The sequence below is a fragment of the Zootoca vivipara genome, chromosome 13 (genome assembly GCF_963506605.1).
Source record: "Zootoca vivipara chromosome 13, rZooViv1.1, whole genome shotgun sequence".
Lineage (NCBI taxonomy): Eukaryota > Metazoa > Chordata > Lepidosauria > Squamata > Lacertidae > Zootoca > Zootoca vivipara.
Window position 1 is genome coordinate 49,890,572 of NC_083288.1, and position 26,383 is coordinate 49,916,954.

General features: G+C 50.0%; 1 protein-coding gene across 1 annotated transcript in view; it reads left to right on the forward strand.

Annotated features, from left to right (window-relative positions):
• The first annotated feature begins 1,319 nt into the window (after window positions 1-1,319).
• The window catches only part of KCNAB3 (potassium voltage-gated channel subfamily A regulatory beta subunit 3), a 30,530-nt gene continuing 5,466 nt past the window's right edge, over window positions 1,320-26,383 (forward strand). The window contains exons 1-13 of the mRNA XM_035136357.2: window positions 1,320-1,555; window positions 12,425-12,468; window positions 12,765-12,802; window positions 12,902-12,981; window positions 15,162-15,206; window positions 16,646-16,690; window positions 17,514-17,557; window positions 18,139-18,225; window positions 20,959-21,044; window positions 21,739-21,859; window positions 22,928-23,022; window positions 24,006-24,126; window positions 25,483-25,571. Of these exons, the coding sequence (XP_034992248.1) occupies window positions 1,320-1,555; window positions 12,425-12,468; window positions 12,765-12,802; window positions 12,902-12,981; window positions 15,162-15,206; window positions 16,646-16,690; window positions 17,514-17,557; window positions 18,139-18,225; window positions 20,959-21,044; window positions 21,739-21,859; window positions 22,928-23,022; window positions 24,006-24,126; window positions 25,483-25,571 (1,131 nt within the window). The remainder of the gene's footprint in view (window positions 1,556-12,424; window positions 12,469-12,764; window positions 12,803-12,901; window positions 12,982-15,161; window positions 15,207-16,645; window positions 16,691-17,513; window positions 17,558-18,138; window positions 18,226-20,958; window positions 21,045-21,738; window positions 21,860-22,927; window positions 23,023-24,005; window positions 24,127-25,482; window positions 25,572-26,383) is intronic.

Consider the following 26,383-nt stretch of genomic DNA (forward strand, 5'->3'; position numbering starts at 1 on the left):
TAAAGAGTGTTTGGATTGGACACAGCTTTAAAGTGTAGGTCTGTGCCTGGAAACACGCCACAAAAGGAAGTCTGCATGAGCCCCCAGAAGCGACATGATGCAAGTTCATAGCGTTATGCATTGTGAAGGGGGAAGAGAAAGAAAGCTTTTCTCCCTGGAACTCGTTCAGGTGAGAAAAAAGTCCTTCACACAGCACATAGTTAAACTTTGGAATGCTCTCCCACAGGACTCGGTGATGGTCGCCAAGTTGGATGGCTTTAAAAGAGGCTTAGGCAAATTCAAGGGGGGGGGGGTGAGACTCTCTGTGGCTACTAGTCCACGAGGGCTGCTTTAGTTGGTGCCAAAATATTGTCCAAATGTGGGGAGGGGGGGAATCAGCTGCCCTTCCAACTTGCCTGCAGAAGGGAGCCTTGCAGACCCACCAGTTTTCCCCATTCCCCTGGGGAGAGGGGCTTCTTCCTTGCCCCCAATTCCTCTACTCCCATCTCACCTCTATTCCATGTTCCCCACTGATACAGACCACCCGTGTGGCTGCTTCGCCCTCCCCCATTAAGTGCTCCCCTCAACCCCCCCCCCCAAGTCTCCTGCTTAAAGTCCTAAACTGCTATTATCCCAAATCCTTTCTCTCCCCCACCTTTTTTTTATGGATGCTCTTAACTTTATCCATCATTCCTCTTTGGGTGGATTATCCGAGCCAAGAGAGAGATAGGGGGGTTAAGAGCAGCGGGGGCAACACGTGTCCCCGTTAAAAGCTTTCCGCAGCTGTCGTGGTCTTTTGTTTTTCCTCCCTCTCCCCTCCGCCCCCCAGTCACATACGCCAATCCCCGGGAACCCAGGAGTCCTGCTGCCCCCCTCCCTTTCCCCTAAGAGCTTTAGGAGGAGGAAGTGGAGGCGGCGGTCCAGAGGATGCTCTTCCCATCTCCGCCTCTGCCAGCATCTTCGCCTGCATCCCCGAGCATCCTTCTTCCTCCAACGCAGCGGGTCCCCTCGCCTCCCCCCACACCCACAAAAAAGGCCGGCGGGGGAGGAGCCTGGCATGCAAATGAGGCCCAGCTAAACCGGGGCGAGGAGCGGCATCCCGGACAGCAGCTGTACTGAGGGTGCTGCCCTCCCTCTCCTCTTCCTCACCCCCCACTGCAGCCTGGCCAGTCCCCCCCCCATCTCAGCACCCCTTCCCTCAAAGACGTCCCCGCCCTCCCCCCTTGCATGCAGCTCCCCCCACAGGGAAGGAGGCAGCCAGGCGCCCACAGCCCATAACCCCGGGGTGCGTTGTGGGGGGGGACAGACACCTTTGGGTGTTGGGGGTCCCCAGCTGAGCCATGCAAGTTTCCATCGCCTGCACAGAGCAGAACCTGCGGAGCCGGAGCAGCGATGACCGGCTGTGCGGCGGGGGGACGCGGGGCCAGGGCAGCGGGGGGCAAGGCAATGGGGGGTACCAACCCCCCGGCAAGGGACCCCGGCTAGCCATGGGGCCGCGGGCGCCCGGGCAGAACCTGCCCCACATCGCCTTCCTCCTGAGGGAGTCCACCGGCCGGGCCACGGGCATGAACTACAGGTAGGGTCTTTTTTCTGATGGGGGGATGGGATATGGAGAAGGGAGGGGTAACAAGAAGGGGGGCTGGAGCGGGGGGGGAGTTTTTAGGCTGGGGGGACCAATGGGGATGGCTTGCGGGGGGGGGCAAGATGAAATGAGCTGGTGGTCTGGCATGGGACCTCACCCCTGTCCCAGAGGAAGGTTAAAGGAGTTTAAACTGATGTGGGGGGGGGGGGTGTGCTAAGGAGAACTCTGAGATTATGAGGAGGGAGGTAGAGTCGCAATCGTCTGCAGGACACCCCACGGTGGTGTCTGCTGCCAATGGGGGTTGCTGGGGGATGGGGTGGAGAGAGGATTTGGTGGGGAGGGGTTTCAGTCCCTTGGAAAGGGAGAAGGCGGATTCTGCAGATGAAGAAGGACCTTGCAAGGAAGGGGGGGTGTCTCACACCACATGTGGAAGCAATATTTTTTGAGATGCTTCTTAGCAAAATTCTTGAGCGGGGATGAAGAGGTGGGATTTTGGCTTTTTCTGAGGCTGGCAGCTCATCCAATGCGGCGCCCCCCCCCTTTGTTGGGGTGCAGCTTGCGGAGGATGTGGTCCAGAGGGCAAGGAGAAGCAGGAAAGGCACGTTGAAAGGGAGCAAAATCCCAGAGGCAGCTATTGGGGGGGGGAGGGGGGGCTGTGAACTTGTCGCTTGTAGATACTTAGATACTACGGGTCCCAGGACTCCTGGGTTCTTTGAGAAGAAATTCTGACCTACAAACAGAGGTTGTGGCAGGATCCTACCCTAAATGTTGGGGAGGGGGAGGTAAGAGAACTAGTGGGGTGTGGGAGGAAAGATGAGGTGTGGGGGGTCCTGGGTAGAAAAGCTCTCCCTGAACCTCAAAAGGCTGAAGGGGAAAGTAGGGGGGTGGTTTCCTCATTTTACTGGATTACGCAGCGAGTTCAGTTCCTCTTAGAGGAGCTGTTTTGGAATGGGGGGGGTGGGGAGACACAAAGAGGCCGAAGCAAGGCCCCCCAGTAGTTACTGCTGTCTGTCCGTCCCCCCCAGCACAGACTCAGAACTGCACAGACGCCACACTTCCAATCCCTCTCTTCATATTTGGCATTTTAATCAAAGTTGGGTCAGATCTCTGCTAACCCCAAGGTTAATCCATTTGCTCACAAGAAAGGGTGGGTGGGGAGGAGAGAGCCTTGTAGGGAGGGAGGGGTGTTGTGCCTGTGAGCCAGGACGCCTGGGTTCTCTGAAACAGGGGGAGGGGCATAGGATCTAGAGGGTCGGAGCAAGGAGGGGTGCATAAAGGCGGGGGAGGGAGGACCCCCGATGAACTTGTGAGGAAACTCTGGATGGAGGTTTTTAAAAAAAGGAAAATTGGGAGTGTGGGGTGGAATCATTGGAGCCCATCACCTCTGGCAGGTCAGGGAGGGGCGTGGGGGGGTGTAGTGGTAGTTTAACACAACCTGGAGAAACCCACAATCTGCAGATTTCCCTGGAGAGGGATTGTGGAGACGGAAGGTCAGGTTTGGATACAAAAAAAAAATAGCTACCCAAAATCTTTCTGCATTTGTTTTGGCGTAATGTCTGAATGTTGCAGTAATGCAAGGGTGGGCCGTGGAAGAGAAAGGAACTGAACCCCCCCCCAAAGCACTCCTCGAATCTTCCCTCATTCTCATCCCAGCCCAATTTAGGCCCGTGCTATGTATAAACGCCACTCTGGCACAAGTCCTCAGACCCAGGAAGGGCAGTGAGGCCTAGTAGTGGTGTTTCATGAAGAGGCTGTTATTTCTGCTGAGTGTTTTGAGGAGGGGGGGGGGAGAGAAGATATATGAAAACGTGAAGGCAGGAGGACTCGGGGGTTTCCTTTTCTGTGCTGTGTGTTTTGTGTGTGTGTGTTGCCTACCTAGAAGTAGGTTGTGGGGGAAGAGGGGAAGGGAGCCAGGACTCCCGAGTTCTCTGGCACAGCCAGGCGTGGAGCCTAGTGGGGTGGGTTTTCGAGTGAGGCTGGGATGGGCCCGGGCAGGCGGCCAGGACTCCTGGGTCCAATTCCCCTGGTGCACCACAGAGTAGGGTTGTTGCTGGGGCTGGCCGGCTTCCAAACCGCCTCGCAGAGCCCATAATTGCCGCTCTGCGCCTCTGCTCAGGTTGCCCTGGGCCGGAGCCAGCCCAGCTCTGAGGTTGGAAAGCCAGATTAAAAGCAGGAGATGCTGAACTTTCGACAGGAGGAGCAGAGTCCTAAAGGAGCGTCTCCACCCCCATCGTTCTGCCCGGACACTGAGGTCCAGCTCCGAGGGCCTTCTGGCGGTTCCCTCGTTGCGAGAAGCCAAGTTGCAGGGAACCAGGCAGAGGGCCTTCTCGGTGGTGGCGCCCACCCTGTGGAACGCCATCCCATCAGATGTCAAAAAGGAAAACAGCTACCAGATTTTTAGAAGACATCTGAAGGCAGCCCTGTTTAGGGAGGCTTTTAATGTTTAAGAAATTAGTATATTTTAATGTTTCTGTTGGAAGCCAGCCAGATGGGCAGGGTATAAATAATAAATTATTATTATTATTATTATTATTATTATTATTATTATTATTATTATATGTTGGGGGCTGTGGGAAAGTGGGGAGGGTGCAAGGGATGGGAGGGGGAGCTGGGGGCTTTCATGGTGGGGGAGAGGTCCTAGCTAGAGGTGAAGGTCAAGGACCTCAGTTATGCAAGAAAGAAATTACCGGTAATATGCGTATTTGTGTGTTTGTGCGGATTAGGTTGATGTATTTATATAAAAATATAGGTATGGTGTTCTATTTTGGGCTGCAAATTGTATTCCCGCTTCTGATCTCATTCCTCTTGAAGATGTAGATGAAAACATTGCTGAATATTTATTATTTATGTTCAATATTTATATCCAACCATTGCTGTGTACAGAAGGCGCCTAAGGAAGTTTATGGCATATTAACCTTTTTTTGTGGGGGGGGGGGAGAGGATAAGTGCATTGTGAAGTGGTCATATCCGCAGCAGTTCCAAACTAACCCTCCTGCCCACCCGAAAACAGCACCCCCTACTGGTAGGCAGAGGAACCCCCAAACTGAGGTTTAAGTGCATGGGGAGGGATGATCACTACAATCAGAAGAGAGCAAAATTTGTGCTGGGGGCGGGGTAAAAGGTCTTTTTCAGCTAGTGAACCTTGAGCATGTAGAAAGTGCTTTTTTGCATACCACTGAACCGGCACAAGCAGCCATCGCATATACCGTTTTCAGCGCCCAGTAACCAACCACCCACAGTATCTGGACTTGTAGTGTTACCCCCCTGGAATAGGTTTTGATTACACTCAGGAAGACTGATGGATTATTAGTCATTTATTGGGCCTCCAGGATTTTGGATGTGTGTGGCGGGGGGAGAGTAATGTTCCCCCTGGCCAGGTGACTGAGGGTTTTCCTGCAGGTTGACCAGCTGGCTTGAGTCACCTGGGACTATCATTGCTTTGATGGTGTTTCCTGCTTGGCAGGGGGTTGGACTGGATGGCCCTTGTGGTCTCTTCCAACTCCATGATTCTATCACTTCCAAAGGGCCAAGCACCCTGGATTCCCATGGCAGAAAATCCAGTCTTGCCCCTTGCCGTGCTCCACGCGGCTTGCCCAGGAGATGCTCCTTGTGAGATTGTGCCCTGGGGTTAGACGGATCTATAGGACCCCAGTAACCTACCCCCACCCCCCAACCATCTGCACCCCGATCTCTACTTGGACCAGGTAGCTCACCCTTTGCCAACCTGATGCCCCCCCACTAGCTGTTTTGGGCTACAACTCCCAGCAGCCCGTCACAATGGGGTGGGCAGTCCCTGTGTTGCAGTCAAGTGCCTTGTCTTGAAGGGTAGTGGTTATTTAGGAAGTGGGGAGGGGGGCTCCCCTGAGCTTTAATATGGCCTTACGATCTGGCATGGCTGGGTATATTGTTCCATAAAACCCAGCTTTAGGAGTTTGAGCTAGAGAATCATAGAATCATAGAGTTGGAAGAGACCACAAGGGCCATCCAGTCCAACCCCCTGCCAAGCAGGAAACACCATCAAAGCATTCCTGACAGATGGCTGTCAAGCCTCTGCTTAAAGACCTCTAAAGAAGGAGACTCCACCACACTCCTTGGTAGCAAATTCCACTGCCGAACAGCTCTTACTGTCAGGAAGTTCTTCCTAATGTTTAGGTGGAATCTTCTTTCTTGTAGTTTGAATCCATTGCTCTGTGTCCGCTTCTCTGGAGCAGCAGAAAACAACCTTTCACCCTCCTCTATATGACATCCCTTCGGGTCCCAACTTTAAAATTCTATGGTTCCCTCTGAGCGATTGAGGTTGTTCTGGTCCACTGGACAGTTGTTGGGGGGGGGGCGCGCGATTGGGTTTCTGGCCTGTCTCCCCTCCACCATCTGTTTTCCACGGGTCCCTTATGGTTTAATTATGAGGCCAAGTCGCAATCCGTATCCGCGCAGCAGCTGGTGGATACGGATACTTTGATACTTGTCCCTGATGTGGGGAAGGGAGGAGAGAATGGGGTTGCCATAACCACCTCTCTCCTTCTTCTCCTCCCCCTGCCCCTCCAAGGGACACCTCTGGCTCAGGAGCAGAGCATCGGGCGATGGGTTCAATTCCAGGCTGGGAGAGACTCCCCCCCACACACTGCCATGTGAAATCCCAGAGGGTTGCTGCCAGTCTGTGCAGGCAATATTGAGGTAGATGGACCCCAGTGCAGCTCCCTGTGTTTCGCTGCCTCTCGTGCACACTGCCAACTTCTTCTCTTCTTTTGGCCCTCTGTTGGGAAATGCAGCAAGGGAGAGGTTTTCGTAGAATCATAGCATTGTAGAGTTGGAAGAGGGACCCCTAAGGGCCATCATTTCTTATTAAAGAAAATCCTTAATAAAAATTATTTAAAAGGAAGTTCTTCCTGACATTTAGTCAGAATCTCCATTATTGTCAGTTGGATGGCTGGGAGTAGTGGGGCTATTGGTTTGTTTCCTTTCTGTCCCTGGTTTTATTATATATTTTGTGCTTTCAAGTTGTATTTTTATGCTGTCAACCACCCTGAGATTTATGGGTGAAGCGGGGTGTAAAATGAAATAAATATTGAATAACGTTTGGTTCGGGTCTTACCCTCTGGGGCAGCAGAAAAACAAACTTGCTCCATCTTCAATGTGACAGACATAGATTTTTCTACGAAGCCGAGCAGGGGTTTCCTGTCTGTGGTCGTCACACTTCATTCAGGTGGTCTTTGGTGGTATGTCTGTAAAAATGCAATTAAGAATCGTGCAGCACCTGGTATATGGGGCATTACAACCGCCACAGAAGGCAGGGAAAGTAGTAAGTGGTCTGCCGTGGAGCAAGAAAACCGCTAGCACTTTTGCAAAGCTAAGCAGGGTGTGCTCTGGTTTCGAATTGGATGGGGAACCGCAGGTTGAGATTCCCGCATTGCAAGGGGTTGGACTAAATGACCCTCCGGGTCCCTTCCAGCTCTACATACAATTCTACGATTCTAAGACCCTCAGGAATTTTCAAGGGGTCTGCGGCAGTGGTGGTGATACAGAGTTTGGGAACCGCTGGAGAAATTTGAAGAGGGATGATGAGCAAAGCTCCACCTGCTTAAGGTCTGTGTGTTCTGTTCCGGCACTGAAAGAAGTTGGCAACCATGATACACAAAGCTTTACTTGACTGGCAATTTACTATATTTTTTAATCTGAGCTTCTTCAAGGAGCTTAAGGCATTGAACCTAGTTCTCCCACCACCTCACGCATTTCACCTTCACAACAACTTTGTGAGGTAGGTTAGGCTGAAATAGAGAGTGACTGTGCAGGGATTTGAACCTGGGCCTTCCCAGGCCTGGACTGAAATTGTGAGTCATAGAATAATAGAATCATAGAGTTGGAAGAGGCCACAAGGGCCATCCAGTCCAACCCCCTGCCAAGCAGGAAACACCATCAAAGCATTCTTGACATATGGCTGTCTGTCAAGCCTCTGCTTAAAGACCTCCAAAGAAGGAGACTCCACCACACTCCTTGGCAGCAAATTCCACTGCCGAACAGCTCTTACTGTCAGGACGTTCTTGCCCTTGAAGGTCAAAAAAAGGAAAGGGAAGGGAAAAGATGGAAATTTCCCAGAGTGACTGATCCCTACTCCTTGTTCTGTTGAAAGAGCAGCACTTACTGGGTTCAACGGGAAAAAGCAGACGCTCGAAGCTATTTGCAAGTCATTCTGGAGAGCTCCTCCTCGTTCCCCAGTGTGTCCGCTACGATGAAACGCACTCCGTGCATGCTCCATGGCACTGCCTTTAATACTGACCCGTGTTTTTAGAACCCGCCTTGTTTTTGGACTTCTAAGTTGTTTTGAACTGTTTTGAATATTGTGCTTTGATAGCGTAACCCGCCCAGGGACATTAGGGTGAAGGGTGGGAAACAAACAAACAAACAAACATTAGTGCAACCGTTGAGCAGCCTTTGTTCAAAGAGCTTTCCAGTGACACCCACCAACTTAAATGGCTTTAAAAGAAGATTAGACAAAATCGTGGAGGAGAGGGCTCTTGAATGGCAATGCTTTTGAATTCCAGTTGCTGGAAACCACAGGAGGGGAGAGGGGCTCTGGTTGGCCACTGTGAGAACAGAATGCTGGACTAGATGGGCCACTGGCCTGAATCACAGAACCGGGCGGGACCCCCAAAGGTCATCCAAACCAACCCCCCGCAATGCAGGAATCTTCTTGTGTTCTTATCTCTGCTCCGCCCCAGAAGCAGCTGCAGCGGCAACAGCTGAACTCCCCCCGTCCTTTGCCCCACCGCAATTTCCTCTAAAGCCCTGCTCTGCCCCATCCCCACCCCATTATCTCAATAGCAGAAGCTCCCAGCCATCGGCTGCAGTGACCCCGTTTCCAAGCCCCGAGCTCAGGCTCCCATCTATTTTTATCCTCCGTTAACCGCTCACAGCGGTGGCTCCGCTGGTTAACGAAGCTGCGAGAGGCGCGCTGGGCAGACGGCAAAGCTAATGAACACAGAGCGGAGGGGGAAAGTGAGGCTCTGAGAGGGAGCTGGACACCTCCGAGGGCGCTTGGTGCAGTCACTCTGGGGGAAAGTGCCCTCGAGAGGAACCCAGGAGTCCTGGCTCTGCTCACTTCCAGATTCGTCACTCAGCCAATTTGCACAATGAACCAGTTAAGAGATTAAGTCCAGCCTGCATCACATTTTTGTGATGCAGGCAACTAATGCCAAAATGTAATTCAAGAGATGAAACTTGGGCACAGGAGGACATAATAGTAGTAATAATAATAATACCAGCATTAAAAAATTCCAGCTGTTTTCTACTCAGTCTTCACCAATACTTTATCAAGCCCTGACCAAGCCTTCACCTATGTCTTGGAAGGTGCAAGTTCCCTCAGTTAGCAGAACCATATGCTGCAAAGTTTTGCTAAGATGTACCATCTCACATTAGAAGCAAGGAATAGCATGTTTGAATAGTCTCCCATATAAATAGTCTTCTGCGTATAGTTAAGGACACAATTGCCTTTTTCAGTCAGTTGTAGTGGAGCAATGGAGACAAGTTTTTCCTACTGCCTGGGGATAGGCAATTTGTGGTAATATCACAAATTTTATGGTCTGTTTTTTGTTTTGTTTTGTTTACTATACCTAAGATCCTTTGCTTATTAGTGGCCACCCTACATTTTCTTCAAAAAATTGCTTTGCACAGACCACAGTTTTCAACATTTTCAAAAGTAGGGGGCCCGTGGTTTGGCTTTTGAAAAATAAGGGGTCCTCAGTAATTAGCTAATTGGGAACCACCTGGCCTAGACCTCAAGAAATCTCTCCCTCATCCCAGTGTGCTCAGGACCATGGTCACTTAATGTAAAATAAAACGAACCCAGTGTCCCCCCCCCCAATCGGCAGGCCTTCTCTTGGAAGCCCCCCCCCCCGTGCTGTGTTGTCTGTTGGATTTGATGGAAATGTCCCTGGGGGAGAGACTATGTCACTCTGTGCTGCTATTGGTATTAGTATTTCATAAAAATTCTACATTCCTTGATTGCAGGAAGAACCTCAAAGCAGTTTGCACACACAAAAAGGAATAAAATGACGACTAAGAAATAGAAAGTTGTAACTTACAGAAAGTTAAAACACTAAACAAGTTAAAACTCACCTCGGCTTTCTAAGCACCTGGGTAAAAGGTAAAGGGACCCCTGACCATTAGGTCCAGTCGTGACCGACTCTGGGGTTGCGCGCTCATCTCGCATTATTGGCCAAGGTAGCCGGTGTATAGCTTCCAGGTCATGTGGCCAGCATGACAAAGCCGCTTCTGGCAAACCAGAGCAGCACATGGAAACGCCGTTTACCTTCCCGCTGTAGCGGTTCCTATTTATCTACTTGCATTTTGACATGCTTTTGAACTGCTAGGTTGGCAGGAGCTGGGACCAAGCAACGGGAGCTCACCTCGTTGCAGGGATTCGAACTGCCGACCTTCTGATCAGCAAGCCCTAGGCTCAGTGGTTTAACCACAGCACCACCTGGCTTGTCTAAATAAGATTTTTTTTTCCAGCAGGGAGTTCCAAGGAGCAGTTCTTACAAATGCGGAAAGGGTGTTATGCAGGACCTGTAAAAATTATATTATTCACTATATCATATCAAATAACTTATAGAGTTCAACAGAAATAACTCATAAAGTTCAACGGAGTAAGCAGAAGACCCAGTAGATCAGTTCATTCACAGATCAGTTCATTCACGAGGTCCATACATGTACTACTAATGTCTATTCCACCTGTTGTCTTTGTATATTAACATACATACTTTATTAAGTCTAAACAATCCACATGGGAGCTTGTACAGTTCCACAGAATCCCTTCACACAGTCTAGACAAGGATTTCCGGAATATTGGCCTTGTTTCGCCGTCCTGGGCTTCATCAGTTGTACAAGTTCATATGTGATGTAATAAGATTGTGGATCTTATGGCATAGTAGTAGTTGCAATGTTGTTGAGTGCATTTTACGTAACCACAGGTTTGGTGTTGTTTTGGACCTGTAAAAGTGCCAATTCCGTCAACTGAAGCAGTCTGGTGGGCTCATGTGGGGATAATAATAATAATAATAATAATAATAATAATAATAATAATAATAATGGTTGATATTGTTATTACTTAATGCATTTTTATCTCGCCTTTCTCCCAAGTTGGGAATCAAGGCGGCTTGCGACATATTTATATATTTTAAACAAACTTTATAAAATACTGTTGTGGGTTGGGGAAGTTTAGATTTTTGCCTGAGTCCCTTCCAATTCTGGGGGTCATGTACTCTGTGATGGTTAGACTCTATCAGAGCAACTACTCTATTCCAAACTTTAAAATGGAAAGCGTAATGCTGGTGGTCAACAAAAGAGGTTTAAAGACTGTCTCAAGGCAAATCTTTAGAAATGGAGTATAAACACCAACAATTGGGAAACACTTGCCTGCAAGTGCTCCAGTTGGAGAACAGCCTTTGCCAAAGGTGTCGTGTGCTTTGAAGACGCTCAAACTCAGGACGCAAGGGAGAATCGTGCTAAGAACGAAGGCATGCTTGGCAAATCCACATCATGATCAACTCCTGCCCAGAAACCTATGTCCCCACTGTGGAAGAATGTGTGGATCCAGGGCCGTCTTAAGCCCACCCAGTGCCCTGGCGCTAGGTCCCTCCAGAGCCCCCCTCCAGAGCCTCTCCAAGGGCCCGGGAGTGCCAAGCGGATCGCGGCAGCAGCGGGAGGCCACCTCCAAGGACTCCGCGTTGCGCCTCCTTCTCGTTTCCCCAGCGCTGGGTTCCGCTCAGTCAAGCTTCGCCACCAGCGTGCGCACCGCAGGACCAGCAAGAGCTGCTTGGGCGCTGTGTGCGCGCTGGTGGCGAAGCTTGACTGAGCGGAACCCAGCACTGGGGAAACGAGAAGGAGGCGCAGCGCGGAGTTCTCGGAGAAGGAGCGCAATCCTGCCCAGATCGCCGGAACCCTGCGCTCACTTGGCGCCCTTGCAGCGCCGTGGTTCTCCGCACCACTAGCCTCTATGGCTAGGACGGGCCTGTGTGGATCCAGAATTGGCCTCCACAGTCACTTTCATCAACATCCCAAAAGAATGAAATTGGTTGCAAGAGCCCCAGCTAAGTGATGGGCCCCCTCCAGGCAAATGGGTGGGCTTTTCCTCCACCTGCCTCCCCTAGCTGCTACCGGTAGTAGCCAGAGCTGGGTATGAGTAAGCAGGATAAAGGCTGGGAGCTGGAGGCACAGAGACCTGCTTGCTTTGTGCTGGATGCAAAGCTGCGACTTAAAGAGAAGGAATATCTTTGGGGCCATTAATGCTGAGAGTCTTTCATCTTGCGCTCAGATTGTAAAGAGGTGTGAACAAAACCATATATCCTAAGGCTCTGCTGACCTTCATTCCAAAAAAGCTGAACTCTGGGCAGGTGCTGCAATTCCTGGAATCTCACACTCTTGGGAGATTGCGGTGGCGCGTCACAACATGAAGGCATCAAAGCAATAGTTAAGATTCGTCAGAACTCATTTAGAACCAGCAATTAAAATATACCGGTAGTTTGCCCTGGCAGCATCTTCTGCAGCTTGGTTTTTCTGAACGGGGAGGTCTTAGCTTGCTGGGAGAAGGAAAGCAAGGAGGAACCGGACTAACCTCTCTTGGGAGGGAATTTCGCAATACGGGAGCCACCACTGAAAAGGCTCTCTTTTGTGTCACCACCAGCCATGCCTCTGATGTTGATAGGACTGAGAGAAGGTGCTCACCCGAGGATTTTGGCACCTGGGCAGGTTTCTATAGGGAGATGGATATACGTTTACAGGACCCAGCATACCGTTTTATGAGATCTCCAGTGGTAAAGCATTGTTGTGAGAGCACTTGTAGTATTCCTCCTTTTTCCTTTCTTGCAGGAACCTTGGCAAATCGGGGCTTCGTGTTTCCTGTCTCGGCCTGGGTGAGTTCATGGGAGAAGGGGGACACTAAGAATGGCAAGGGGTTGCGATATGACTGCTTTGGGGCAGCAATGCGGGGAGGGCAGTTTGTGCGTGCTCAGAGACACTCCTGACAAGCCCCAAGGCCATAATCTGCCAGAGCATTCTTTGACATCAGCAAGCTCCCCCTTCAGATTATGCTGTGTCCAGTGGGTTCATTTGCTGGGATGGGGCCTTTCACAGTGGCTTTTGGGTAGAGCTAGGAGTGTGGCCTGGCTGAAGCATATCCGTCTCACGAACTTGATTTCTCCCCTTGCAGGTACTTGGGTAACATTTGGGTCGCAGATCTCAGATGAGGTAAGCCTGAGCCCCGTGCCAATCTACCCTCCTCCCTGCTGGAGATTTTCCTGCCACCCATTTATTTGACACTTATCTCCCTCTCTCATTTTTTTCGAGATGGCGGAAAATGTGCTCACCATCGCTTATGAGAACGGGGTCAACCTCTTTGACACAGCTGAGGTCTATGCTTCTGGCAAGTATGTCTGGCTGTTCCACCCTCGACTCTTTGCAGGATTGCTGCCACCTTTCTGCCTGCGCCTCAAATAGCCCTGTGTGACAGGGAGAAATTCAACAGGGGCGGCTGCATTCCCACACCAGAGGAAGCAACACCTTCTGAATTTCTGCCTGCCACGCAGCTGGAAACCCTAGACTGTGGCCATCTTTATTCATGACATGAACGAGTCTCTCTGGGTTTGGAAGGGGGATCATAGGAGTATTGGCACTTGCATCCCCCCCCCCAGTCATTCTCAATAGCTAATTTCTCTAGAAGGCCCTGAAACCCCAAATCTGGGAGCCAACCCATCTTGATTTGTCAGCCCAGCCTTCCTAGGCAGTGGTAGAAGAATGGTACTCTTCCCGTGCTCAGAAGCCCTCTCACCTTTACTCTTCTCTGTGGGACCTGGCTTGATGGTTGGGGATAGGGAAATACCCTGACTGTGAAATTTCCCCCTTCCCTACGGATTACAGTAAACTCGGCCCTTGCTGCCCTGTGTGACGTCTGCCCGCCATACATGTCCAGAGCAAAGAGCTGTCTCAAGGCTTTTCAGAATGCGGTAATTAAAGCCCCGTGACATGATTCTGTCAGGCTGAATCTGGGGGCTAGCTGGCTCTGAAGGGAAGGCAGGTTGGGGGGGGAATGCAACCTGCCGCAGGATGATGAAAAGTGATTGGGTGATTGAAATAATTTGAACAGAGGGCGCAGGTGGCGTCTCTTTGCGCCAGCAATAGCAGGGGCTTCCATAGATCAGGAATGTAGTGTGGCGACAATTCAACAACAGCAATCCCCAGAGATGGCCAGAGCAAACATTGCAAAATATTGGAAGGTGGTGGGTGGTGGGGGGGGGGAGAGAAATCTATGCCATTTCATCGAATTTTGAAATGTAGTATAATCCGTATCACAGTTCAGCAGCTGTCACTATCTTAGTTGGCTGCGGTTATGACGGCAAAAAGTATTGTGGCTACCTTAAAGATGAAGTTTTATTGCAGCATTAGCTTTTGTGAACTAGCAGGGCACATTGTCAGATGCAGCAAGCAATGGCATGTTAGATTCATCTGCCATATTCATATGATGGCTGGGATGCTAGCAGTGGGGGCCGAGTAGGATTGGCTCAGCTGTGCACAAGCCCAGCATGGAAAATGTCTCGCCTCCCTAACTTTGCTGTGCTGATTTGATCCCTGGGAAAAAGAAAGAGAACTATAGTCATGGGAAAGAGGACTATAGTCTCAGTTGAGCCCCAAACAAATAAAATCAAATTTGTAGATATACCTTATCTAGTTCATGAACCGCCCACTGACATTTCCCTTGAAAGCTTTTAAAATACAATCTATACCCCATTGATTGTTGTCGTTTAAAAAAAACCTCGAAGTGGTTTACAAACAGTATAAAGCAATAAAATTATCAGTCAAAACAACCATTTAAAGCATTCAAATAATACAATCAGCAATAAACTAAAAACAAATTAAAACGTACACCAGCATTCCACATGTCTGGGTAGGCTTGTCTAAACAAAAAAGTACTTTTAGCAGGTGCTGAAAAGAGTACAGTGACAGCACCTGCCTGATACAAATAGGCAGGGACTTCCAGAGGTAGGTGCTGTCATCCTAAAAGATTGGTTTCTTATAAATGTGGAAGGGGTAACCGTGCCCCTGTGTTAACCGATGACAGTGCCAGTTTTGATGGGGAACTTCGACTTTCAGGTCTATTTTCCCAATAGAATTTGGCAGCGAGAGTAAACAACTTCAAGGCCCATCAGTACAGAGCATCAAGCCAAAAAACAACAACACAACCCTGTGATTGACACTGATTGCATCTGAAGCTGTTCCTTTGCAGTTTGCTTGTGGTCCTTATTGCTGGAAGGCGGGGGAAAAAACCAAAATAAATTCACCCTGCAAGGCAGAAACCATCTGCAGGCTTTGTGTCCATGCTGAAGGCCATTTTGTCAGTTGCTCTTTTCAGCCCGTTTGACTGGTTTTTTTGGGGGGGGGCCTGTTTCTTGTTCTGAGTCCCTGGAAGTAGATATTAAAAGGCATTCATTTGAGGGATTTCTGAGGAGTCAACCAGGTAGGGTGTGTGTGTGTGTGTGTGTGTGTGTGTGTGTGTGTGTGTGTGTGTGTGTACATACACACACATAAAATTTTGTCTTCTTTTCTTATTCAGAGCAGAAAAAACATTGGGGAATATCTTGAAGAGCAAAGGATGGAGGTAAACACACACACACACACGTTTACTACTTATTGATTTCCTAAAATGTATATACCACTTGCTTGTAAGCAACAATTCAAAGCGATTAAGGAAAAGCGTTAACCAGTTGAAATGGAAACATAATGAACATTCTGTTATCTATAGAACTGGATTTACACTATTTGGAGAGGGGGGTGGTTTGTCTTCAGATGATGATATACAGTACAGTACTTGTAACTGTTTATATCTAAAAATCAATAAGGTACGCCAATGAGAGAGAATTGACCAAATTACTGGTAAAAGCAATTATATAAATCATTCAAAAAAATTAAAACAGCAGCACACTAAAAACACACCAGCCTTGAGATATCTCAGGAGGTTTGTTTTAGCAGGGGCCAAAAAGAGTGCAGTGAATGCTCCTGCCTGGTATCAAGAGGCAGGGAGTTCCGAAGGGTGGGTGTTGCTGCGCTAAAAGATACATTTCTTACCAAGGCAGAACATGTTTCATGTGGCAATTGGAACAGTGCCAGTTCCAAAGATTAAAGCTGTCAAGCGGGCACATATAGGTATGACGACCTCGTAGGTAAACTGGTCCCTAGTTGTTTGGGGCTTTATATGCTAACAGTAGTAACACCTTGAACTTGGCCCAGTAGCAAATCGGCAGCCAGGGCAAATCTCTGAGCAGAGGTGCTCACTCCTGCCGGCAATTGTGCTGCAGCATCTGGCACTAACTGTGGCTTCCGGATCAAGCGCGAGGGAAGCCCTACCTAGAGCGCATCACAGCAATCTGTCTTGAAGTAGCCAGTGCAGGAACTACGATGGCCGGGCTTTCCTGGTCCAGGAATGGTCGTAGCTTCTGTAGCAGTTTCACAGCTGCCCTCCCGTCCGTCAATATCCTCTGCCTTGCTTCCTTTTTCCGGATTTGGCAAGCGGTGCTTTGTGTTTCCAATCGCTGCATCACAGCTTCCTCACTTTACATATTCATTTTACATATCATAAATCTCTGCATATTTTACCAAAAGTACAGTATTCAGTATTTCTTTATTGCATCCATCAAAACTTGTTTACACTGTTGAATTTATCTTAATGCTGCCAGCGTTTTCAGCTGTTCACAATTATTTCCCATATATTCAATAAACGTTTTCCAATCTTCTCTAAACGTATGTTCTTCTTGTTCTCACATTCTATATGTTAAGTCTGTGAGTTGTGCATATTCTGTCAACTTAAGTTGCCATTCCTTTTCAGTTGGGACCTCGCTCGTTTTCCATTTTTGGGTTTACAAAACACGGGCCGCAGTAGTGGCATACATAAATAACCTTTTTTGACACCTGGGAATTTCAGCCTGAATTATCCCCAACAGAAAGGACTCTGTTTTTTTTGGGAAAGTACTTTAAATCATTTTTTTCCCCGATTCATTATGGATCGTTTCCGCACTAATTTCTCCTCTCTCTGCTCCACAGGCGTTCAAGCTACGTTGTCACCACAAAGATTTACTGGGGAGGCCAGTAAGTACTCAAGGGATGTAGTGAATTGATGGGGTGGGAAGGGGCTGTAAGGAAGGAATCTGTGTGTGGGTGGTGAATTTGCCGTGTGTGGAGAGCAGTGGCACTGTCCAGTTGTGGGGTGCTGGTTGCAGGTGAAAAGGAAGCTGGCAGAATCCTAAGCCTTCCTATAACCCCAGTTGGGTGGAGCTGGGTGGTTGTTGTAGGGATAAAATGAGGAGGTGGGGAGAACCACCTATGCCCCCCCCCCAGAGCTCTGTTAAGGAAAAAATCCCAGGGTGATAGACCACTCCACAGCCCAGCTCGTCAGGGTGCAAGTCCCCTGTGGGTCCATGCAGTCAGTAAAAGAAGGAAGTTCCAGCCAAGTTGTTGTTGTTGTCGTTTAGTCGTGTCCGACTCTTCGTGACCCCATGGACCAGAGCACGCCAGGCACTCCTGTCTTGCACTGCCTCCCGCAGTTTGGTCAAACTCATGTTCGTAGCTTCGAGAACACTGTCCAACCAAGTAATTTGGAGCAAAGCAAGGAGTCAGTAGACCATGATCTTTATTGTCGCACAACAGGTCCCAAGCATGGGGTGACATCCTCTTTTTAAACGTTTTAAACTTTTGCACTTTGACGTACTTTCGAACAGCTAGGTTGGCAGGAGCAGGGACCGAGCAACGGGAGCTCACCCCGTTGCAGGGATTCGAACCGCTGACCTTCTGATCGGCAAGCCCTAGGCTCTGTGGTTTAGCCCACAGCGCCACCTGCGTCCCTGTCAAACAGCTCTAAGCACCCCCAAAGCTCCTCCTAACATTCAGGTGTTTTTCCTTGTTTTCTTCCAAGGGCTGAGACGGAGAGAGGCCTGTCGCGGAAACACATCATTGAGGGTAAATGGGGGGGGGGCTGGGCTTGATATTTCAGGGTTTGTGGGAAGGGAAGGAAGGAAGGGACCACGGTATGTTGGACGGCAAAAGCATTTGGCGGATTGAGGGATTTGGGGCGAATGGGAGTTGGGGATCCGGGGTTCTTTCTTGATGCCATTCTCAAGAGTTAGATATCTGGGATGCTTCCCAATTTCTGCTATTTTGAAGTGGGATTCTGGGTGCACAAGTTGGGACTTTTTTTCCCTATGGGGAAAATGCTCCAGAAAGTGTGGGGTAGCCCTTGCTTTCACCTACATTCCCTACACACAAATGGGGCTGGATCCTCATTAAATGACAGAAGATATTACCAAGGGTGACTCTGAGGCTGACAGAGTCCAAGATGTCTGGGCAAATGTTATCAGGATGCATGCGGAATAGGAAGCTTGCTTGGAAGAGCCCCTGGAGATCAGGAGATGTGCTTCTGGAGCTGGGGGCCCCTGCCTCTGGGGCAAGCTTTTCTTTTGGGGCTGCAGCAGGGCAAAGTCTGCTCTAAGCTTCAGCCTTTCTGTGGCTCCCTGTCCTTACTCCCTGCCGCTGTTTCGCAGGGCTAAAAGGCTCTTTGCAGCGGCTTCAGCTGGAGTACGTCGACATTGTCTTTGCTAACCGGATGGATGCCAACAGCCCCATGGAAGGTGAGTGGCCCAACCTGCTTCAGAAGGGCCAGGATGAGGCATGGCTGCCTCCCCAGACACCTCCCCTTAGCAGATCCAGGGGAGGCCAACCCTCTCTCCTAGGCTTCTCAGCAGCCATCCCTTTACCTGCCCTGCTTGACAGACACCCAGCAACGCCGCTGCCATAACTGAGGGGTTCCCCCTCCTTGTCTTCTCTTGCTATCACGATCCCTCACATTTGTGCGATGCATTGTAGGAACGTAGCTCCCACAGTGATGATAACCTTTTGAGGAAGGTCGTTATTAAGCCCATTCTTCATGCTGTAGGGGGGGGGGGCTGAGGCCAAGAGTAGGCAGCTTGCCCAAGGGCAGGCAAAGAGCCCGCAGCAGATACCCCCCCCCCAAATCCTGACCCTCTTGCTGCCAGGCACACACACACACACCTTGTGCCAGATTCCAGCGGCGTCTCATTGGTTCTCTCCTTCCCCCCCTGCAGAATGCGACCCGAACTTCCGATTGCTCTTGCTGGAAGGTACTGCAGACTGCCCCGATCTCCCACCTCACCCCACCCCCCAAAAAACCACCCCATTTTGCTGCCCCGTCCACCCCAGATCCTGTGAGCCCCATACCTCTCTCAAGCGAGGAACAGGATGAAGGGTTATTCTAGCTTCGAAAAGTCGTTCTAACTAAATGAAGCTGTTTTGTGAAAAGGTGTCGTGTTCCCCTTGGAACAGGGGGCTCTGAGGGCCAAAATCCCACCTGGACTGTGACCTGAGGGCCACATGGGAGGGGACAGATTCAAAAGTGGGTGGCACACTGGATGGAAAGGTCAGCTTGGCACCATAGGGTCTGTCCGCCATCAAGACTGACGAAGAGGCATCATCAGAGTTAAACTCTGAGTTAAACACCCCAGGCAAGCAAACATCCAAGGAGGGTGAATGAAGTAGGATCAGTGAGGGGCGTGGTCTGGGGAGGCTCCTGGGGGCCACAGAGAGCCCTGCGAGGCTGCATTTGGCCTCCGGGTCTCGTGTTCCCCAGCCAGGTTTAGAAGAACTCGAAGCTCGTATGTGTCAATGAGTCTTTGCTCTGTGCACAGGTTTAGGAAGATTTTCCCAGCACGAAAGAGCTTTATCTTCAGGATTTTCACCTGCTGTTACAGGCTCAGGGTTCACTGAGAGGAAGGAAGCTTGCAGTCTCGTTCTTCAGCTCAAGCACACTGCGCAATCCTAGGCTAAGGTAGACTTAATACCTGATGTAAGAGAGGTACTTATGTTCCTCACCTCGTGAAGGAGGCTGTGTGCAGAACACATCGAGGTCTGTTTCAGAGATACCGTGAGGCTTTAGCTTGGGGGCTGCCACCAGAAATCTCAGAGACAAGGCCCTATAGTGAAAATCAGAGCCTTGCACAAAATCTAATGGATACCGGGCAGGATTGAGCTAATGAGTCTCATCAGTGGAAACCCATGCGAGGACTTCTGCTCGTGAAATGGGGCTTTCCCCTCTCCCCTCGTGTGCCCCCCACAATTGGCTCAGGGGTTGCAATCAGGTGCACCCCCAGAACAGGGTGCAGGAGGAAGAGGGGAAAGATTGGTCCACCTAGCCAGCTGAAATGCTTGCAGGCATTGCATATATATTTCATTGTATATTCTAGTGATTTATTTCCAAGCCAGGCTCTTGAGAGGTATGGCCAGCCCCTGCCTCCTTCCTGAAGCCCAATACTCCTCTTTGCACCCCATAATGCCCTCCCCACTGCAATGGCCCTGTGCCCCAGATGACCCTTGTAAATCCTTACCCATATGTCTACCCAGAAGTAAGTCCCACTGAGATCATTGGGGCTTGCTTTCAGGTATGGGGGAATAAGATTGCACCCTTGGTTCCTGGGATTAGAGGGGGAAACCTTCCATGAATATTCCTGTCTCCATTCTGTAGAGACCTCACCGACTGTAGACCCAAGGATGGGGGTGCTGCCCTGAAAGTAGATGTGTGTGGTGTGTGCTCGCATGCTTTTGTGTTCCGCTGTAGAAAAATTCTGTGTGTGTCGCATTGCCAACTGATCAGAACAAAGCAACCTGCCTGTTCTTATGCCTTTAACAGCAACTTGATGGCTGCAAAAATCAGTAAGCAGAGCTTTTTCTGAATGGTGAGATGAATAGTTTGCCTGCTTAATACCTGCAAATCAAGCAACAATTAAAGGCGATTAAAGTTGACAATCCTGTTTTGTGTCTGTGTATGTGTGTGTTTACTATAAATGCAGGAACTCAAGATGCCTTTGTGCTTCCTGATATCACATGAACCCACAATTGAACAAGCTTTGCCATATGGGAGAGGAGAGGAAAGGCAAAATTATTTTCACTATAGCATTTTGGGAACTTACTTTGGAAAGAATATTTTAAAAGTAGTTTAACGGTAGATCAAACCAATTTGTTTCTGTGCTTTTAATGAAGTAGAGATGAATAACACAAGTATCTTTTCCCCCTAGAAAAGGATTTTAGCCAGCTTGTAATCCACTGATTTCATTGTGAAAATGTGATCAACAGGGGGAGCGCAAGATCGAGCGATCTTACTGGTGTGGTGCAGCTTTTTGGAGAATAACTGCTCAAACCCACCTTTCTCCCTCCCTCCCTGTTGGGATTCAGTTTCTGCTGGAGGCGGAAAGAGTAATTGTCCTGGTTACATTGGGCTCACCTTCCAAAGGTGATAGGCAAAAGGTCTGGTGGGGCAATATCTTCTCTCACGTCTCCTCTCTCACCCTCAGAAATTGTACGTGCCATGACTTACGTGATCAACCAGGGGATGGCCATGTACTGGGGCACCTCTCGCTGGAGTGCAATGGAAATCATGGTAAATTCTGGAGTAGCGGGTACAACCCTAATTTATGCATGTTTTCTTAGAAGCAGTGGTGTCCTGCTCCAGGGTTGTGAGGGGTTTCGGAGACCCCTTCCTATTTCTGCAGCAGGGACCCTTGCTCCAGCATCTGAGAGCCGTCCAATCAGCATGAAAGGGGAGCTTTTTAGCCACCGACAAGGAGCCTTCTCGCCCTTTGTGCTGATTGGAGTGAAAGGAGGCGGGTCAGCCACTGAGGATGGGCTCCCGGGGGGGGGGGCCGCTCTGGAGAAGGTGTGCAAGAAGATCACTGAGGAGGAGTTGTGTTGTATGATCCAAAGCTAAGCTTAGAAATACACTGAAAATACAAGGCACCTCCGTTCCAAGAGGACGCTGTGCTACTTCTGTTGCGTACAACAGGATTTCAAGGCAGGCACAACTTAAGTCACTCCAGCAGAAGATACTGGAGCGCTTGAGAACATTTGCCTATGTACATGCACAGAAAACAGTAGCTCTATCTGAAGATCTGCAATGATCTTTGCAATGCATCCCTAATTATTACTTAGAAGGTGGTTTCAGAACTGTAGGAGGGGGGTTTGGCTGTAACTCTCCCGACAGGGAGGCTGCACTTCTCAATTCGCCGCCGCGTTGCTGCCCAGAAGCAAGCCTGCCCTGCGAGACTGATTATTTTTGCCTCCCTCCCCTAAATTAGGAGGCGTATTCCGTGGCACGGCAGTTCAACCTCATCCCACCTGTGTGCGAACAGGCAGAGTACCACATGTTCCAGCGGGAAAAGGTGGAGACACAGCTGCCAGAGCTCTACCACAAGATTGGTATGAAGGCAGGAGGGAGAGGGCTGGGCCAGGGAGCCCTTTTTAGCCCAGGGGCCACATTCCCTTCTGGGCGAGCTTCTGAGGGCCACGCGTCCCAGTGGTGGGCAGGGCCAGAGTCGAAAATGGAGCTGAGCGGCTAATATAAAGTTCCCCTTTGTAAAGTAGGCTAGTTTTTCTTCCCCAATAAAACGACTTTGGGCGCAAACCAGCACAGTAGGGGGTGCAGTTTGGAGGGCATGGGGGCTAGGCAGAGAGGCCTTGAGGTCTGTGTACAGGAGAAGGGATTACAGGGGCCAGTGGAAGCAAATTGCTGGGAGAGACTGGGGCAACCGGTGAGACAACCAGGAACCAGAAGATACAGAGGGATCTGCAGCTTGGATATGGAATCTGAGAAATGTGTTTCTGGAGGTGGAGCAGGTGGAAGCAAGATGATCCCTTGCGAGTATAAGCCCAGATTCAGGGTACAATTCTGCATGAGGCATAGCAGATAAGATTGATATCTGCACTTCTCTGATGGCTTTTCTCAGCATGGGATGGTGTTAAAAGACTTTTGTAATGCAGAGTAAAGGGACCCAGGTGGCGCTGTGGGTTAAACCACTGAGCCTAGGGCTTGCTGATCAGAAGGTTGGCGGTTCGAATCCCTGTGACGGGGTGAGCTCCCGTTGCTTGGTCCCAGCTCCTGCCAACCTAGCAGCTCGAAAGCACGTCAAAAATGCAAGTAGATAAATAGGAACCGCTACAGCAGGAAGGTAAACGGCGTTTCCATGTGTTGCTCTGGTTCGCCAGAACCAGCTTTGTTGTGCTGGCCACATGACCTGGAAGCTGTACGCCGGCTCCCTCGGCCAATAATGCGAGATGAGCGCGCAACCCCAGAGTCGGTCACGACTGGACCTAATGGTCAGGGGTCCCTTTACCTTTACCTAATGCAAAGTAAACCAGGAGGAGCTGTGATTTAGGATGGCCTGTGGCTATTATTTCAGTGAATCTGTGTACAGTGATAGGAAGAGGTGGGGGAATGTTATTTGTTTCCCCCTTATCTTTACCTGACCTGCTTTTTTGTCTTGCTAGGAGTGGGGGCCATCACCTGGTCCCCGCTGTCTTGTGGACTCATCACAGGGAAATATGAGGAGCGGGTGCCTGAAAACTGCCGTGCCGCCATGAAGGTACTGTCTCCTTTGCTTTTGCTGAGGCCTTCCATCTCTCAACTTCAGCTGAACCTCGCACTGTCGACACCACACACAGCCCTTAAATCAGGGGAGACAGGCCTGTGGACACCTCCAGATGCTGCTGGACTACAACTCCCATCATCCCTGACTGCGGACCATTCTGCCGGTTCTGATGGGAGTTGTAGTTCAACAACATTGCTATTTTCAAACACTGGGAATCTGGAAGTCCTGGAGCTCAGATTACGCACACTGGCAATGCTCCAAGAAACCAAACGCTTCCCTTCTTCATCCCAAACATAAATCAATTTGTTGCTGATGTCTCAGAGGTACTTGAAACTATCCTCACCAAAACACCAGGGCCTCATCCAGACGTCCTTATTGTGCATTCAATATTATTTGTGTTCATGGTGCTATCAGGGCGGTTACACAAGCTCCTGTTTCCAAGACTGTTCATGCCCACAAAAGTTTCGGAGCAGGCATACTACTCATGTCCTGCTGAGATCCTGTAGCTTCTTATACAACAAATGTTTCAGGGCGGGGGGGGGGGGTTAGGGGGTGTTGTCCCACTTTTTTTGGCATCAGCACAACATTGAGAAAACATTGCAGGACAACTAATAAAGTGCAATGATGCTTCAGTGATCCATTATGAACCCACACCTAAGGCACTATTCTTGTGTCAGTGATACCTGCTGCAAAATTACCTGCCAGCCCCCCCCAAAAAAATCAACCTGGAGGGGTCCTAAATCCTTTGCTGACAGCTCAGCACATCCCTAAGGGCTGCTTTGCAAGTTCACAACCTCCATCCTTTCCTGCCAGTGGCTCACTACCATGCTGTGTGTTAGCTATGATTCCTGCATTGCTGTGGGTTGGATTGGATGACCCTTAAGGTCCCTCCCTGTTCCCCTCTTCCTCTGCCAGTGCTCCCAAGACGACAGTTCTATGATTCTGTGCTTGTTTCCGTTGCTCCTCACACTCTCCAGGGGTACCACTGGCTGAAGGAGAAATTGCAGAGTGAAGATGGGAAGAAGCAGCAGGCCAAAGTGAAGGAACTCCACCCGATCGCAGACCGCCTGGGGTGCACAGTGGCGCAGCTGGCCATTGGTGAGGGAGGAGTGGAGCGTCTGTGTTGGTCAGGGCAGGCCTCAAGCGGCCCCAGAAGCAGCTGCACATCTGGGGCAGGTTGCATTCCAGATCCTGCCTCAGAGGTGGGGCAGTTACGTAGCCCCGCGGTAGGAGAGATTCCCTTTCCTGAAACCTTGGAGAGCCACTGACTGTCATTGTAGACAACTCTCCCCCAACCTGAGGCCTTCCAGATGTTTTGTACTAGAGTCTGGAGCAGGCTTCCTCAAACTCAGCCCTCCAGATGTTTTGAGACTACAATTCCCATCATCCCTGACCACTGGGCTTGCTAGCTAGGGATCGTGGGAGTAGTAGGCCAAAAACATCTGGAGGGCCAAGTTTGAGGAAGCCTGGTCTGGGGGCTGTAGTCTGAAACATCTGGAAAGCCCCAGGTTGCAGGAAGTTGGTGTGAACAACACCAAGCGATATGGACCCCTGTGGCATGCCTTAGCATAAGGCTGAGGCTAACCTTTGTTAGCCGCAGAGCTAAAAGAGCTGGACCCTAATAAGAGAAGTAGGTTAGAAATCAGGAGGCGGTTTCCAGCTGCAAGAGGCATGTGGCATCCTGGAATAACCTCTCTTGAAAAGTTACGGGGGAAAAGAAGGCGCCTTTGCCCAAGACCGATGTAGAGCCCCGCTGCACAACTGGCTTCCTGGTGCTTTCAGCCGTGGCCCATGGGAGTAGAGAAGGTCGCCCTTGTATTTTTGTCTGTTCCCCTAAGAACATGGAGCATTAGCAATGCAGCAGCTGAGACTGGGAGCTTATCCAGGCACTGGAGACGCCCTTCTTCCCTAGCTCTCAGCCAGGCCCTGATCCAGGGTGGTGCTTCCCCCTACTCTCAAGTAGTCATACATGCAGTTAGTCCGGCACTTTGAATCTTGTGTCTAGTTTGCCACCACTTCTAGTCCTGTGGCCCTGGGGGAGATTAGGGTGGTCCGAGAGCTAGCCAGCCACCTAGGCAGCTGGTGAGGAGACCTCCAGTCCTGGGGCAGGGATGGCTGGGCCCTACAGCTCTTCAGAGTCTTGCTGTCGTTCCGAGGTTGGTTCCAGGGCTGGGCAGAGCTGAGCCCTGACACTTGGAGACCCCATGAGGTTCTCTCTTAGCCAGGGCCAGTGTGCATGAAGGTGGGCCTAATTCAGGGAGGTCACAGGGAAGTTTTAGCAGCCAGGATGATGCCTTAACTCCACCCAGATTCCTCTGCAGTTAAGTTGTTGGGTGGGCGAGCAGCTCTTTGCTCCCTGCCCGCCTCTTTTCCGGCCCTTTTGTTTTCTTCCAGGGTGGCAAGTTTTTAGACGGCTCTCCTTATTTGGTTTCTCTTGTCTCCTCCTAACCTAAGCCTGGTGCCTCCGCTCTGAAGGCGTCAGCTCTGTCCTGCTCGGGGTCTCCAGCACTGAACAGCTCATTGAGAACTTGGGGTCCATCCAGGTAAGGAAGAGGAACAAGGGTGCAAAGTCTGGGATAAAGGATGCCAAACCTTCCTCCGTCTGTGCGCATTTATGTCTTGTCCTGTCCTGAAGCATCATGAGAACATGAACAAATATTCATCTAGGCCAGGAGGGGGAAACCTTTTTCAGCCCAAGGGCCACACTGCCTTCTGGGCAAGCTTCCGAGGGCCACGTCTCCCTGTGGTGGGCAGGGCCAGGAGCAAAAGGCAGAGGGTAGAGCAATGAATGCAGATTTCACCTCTGTACACGCGCCTTCATTATACACCTTTAGGTGCCGGACGAAAGCATTCCTCTACAACCAGGCCTTTGGCTGATTAAAATCCAGTACCCTTTTAAATGAGTTGTGGGAGGGGGGGGATTATCAGTTTATTAGTTTTCTTGTTTTTATTATGCAGCTTACATTTTTTATATTGTATTTTTATGTTGCAGACCACCCTGAGATCTGTGGACGCAGGGTGGTATACTACTACTACTACTACTACTACTAATAATAATAATAATAATAATTTTTGCATACACTCAAACACCCGTCTCTGTCCTATATCTAGGGAAGCATGAGGCAGGCACTATCAAGAATTCAAGGACACACCCAAAAAATGAAAGAGCAAGTGCAGAGCAGGTCTGGTAGAGGTGTGGCTGGGGAGAATCCGGGGGGCCAGATAGAGAAGTCTGGAGGGCCACATCTCTCTCTCTCTCTCTCTCTCTCTCTCTCTCTCTCTCTCTCTCTCTCTCACACACACACACACACACACACACACACACACACACACACACCCCAAGACCTGAGGTTCT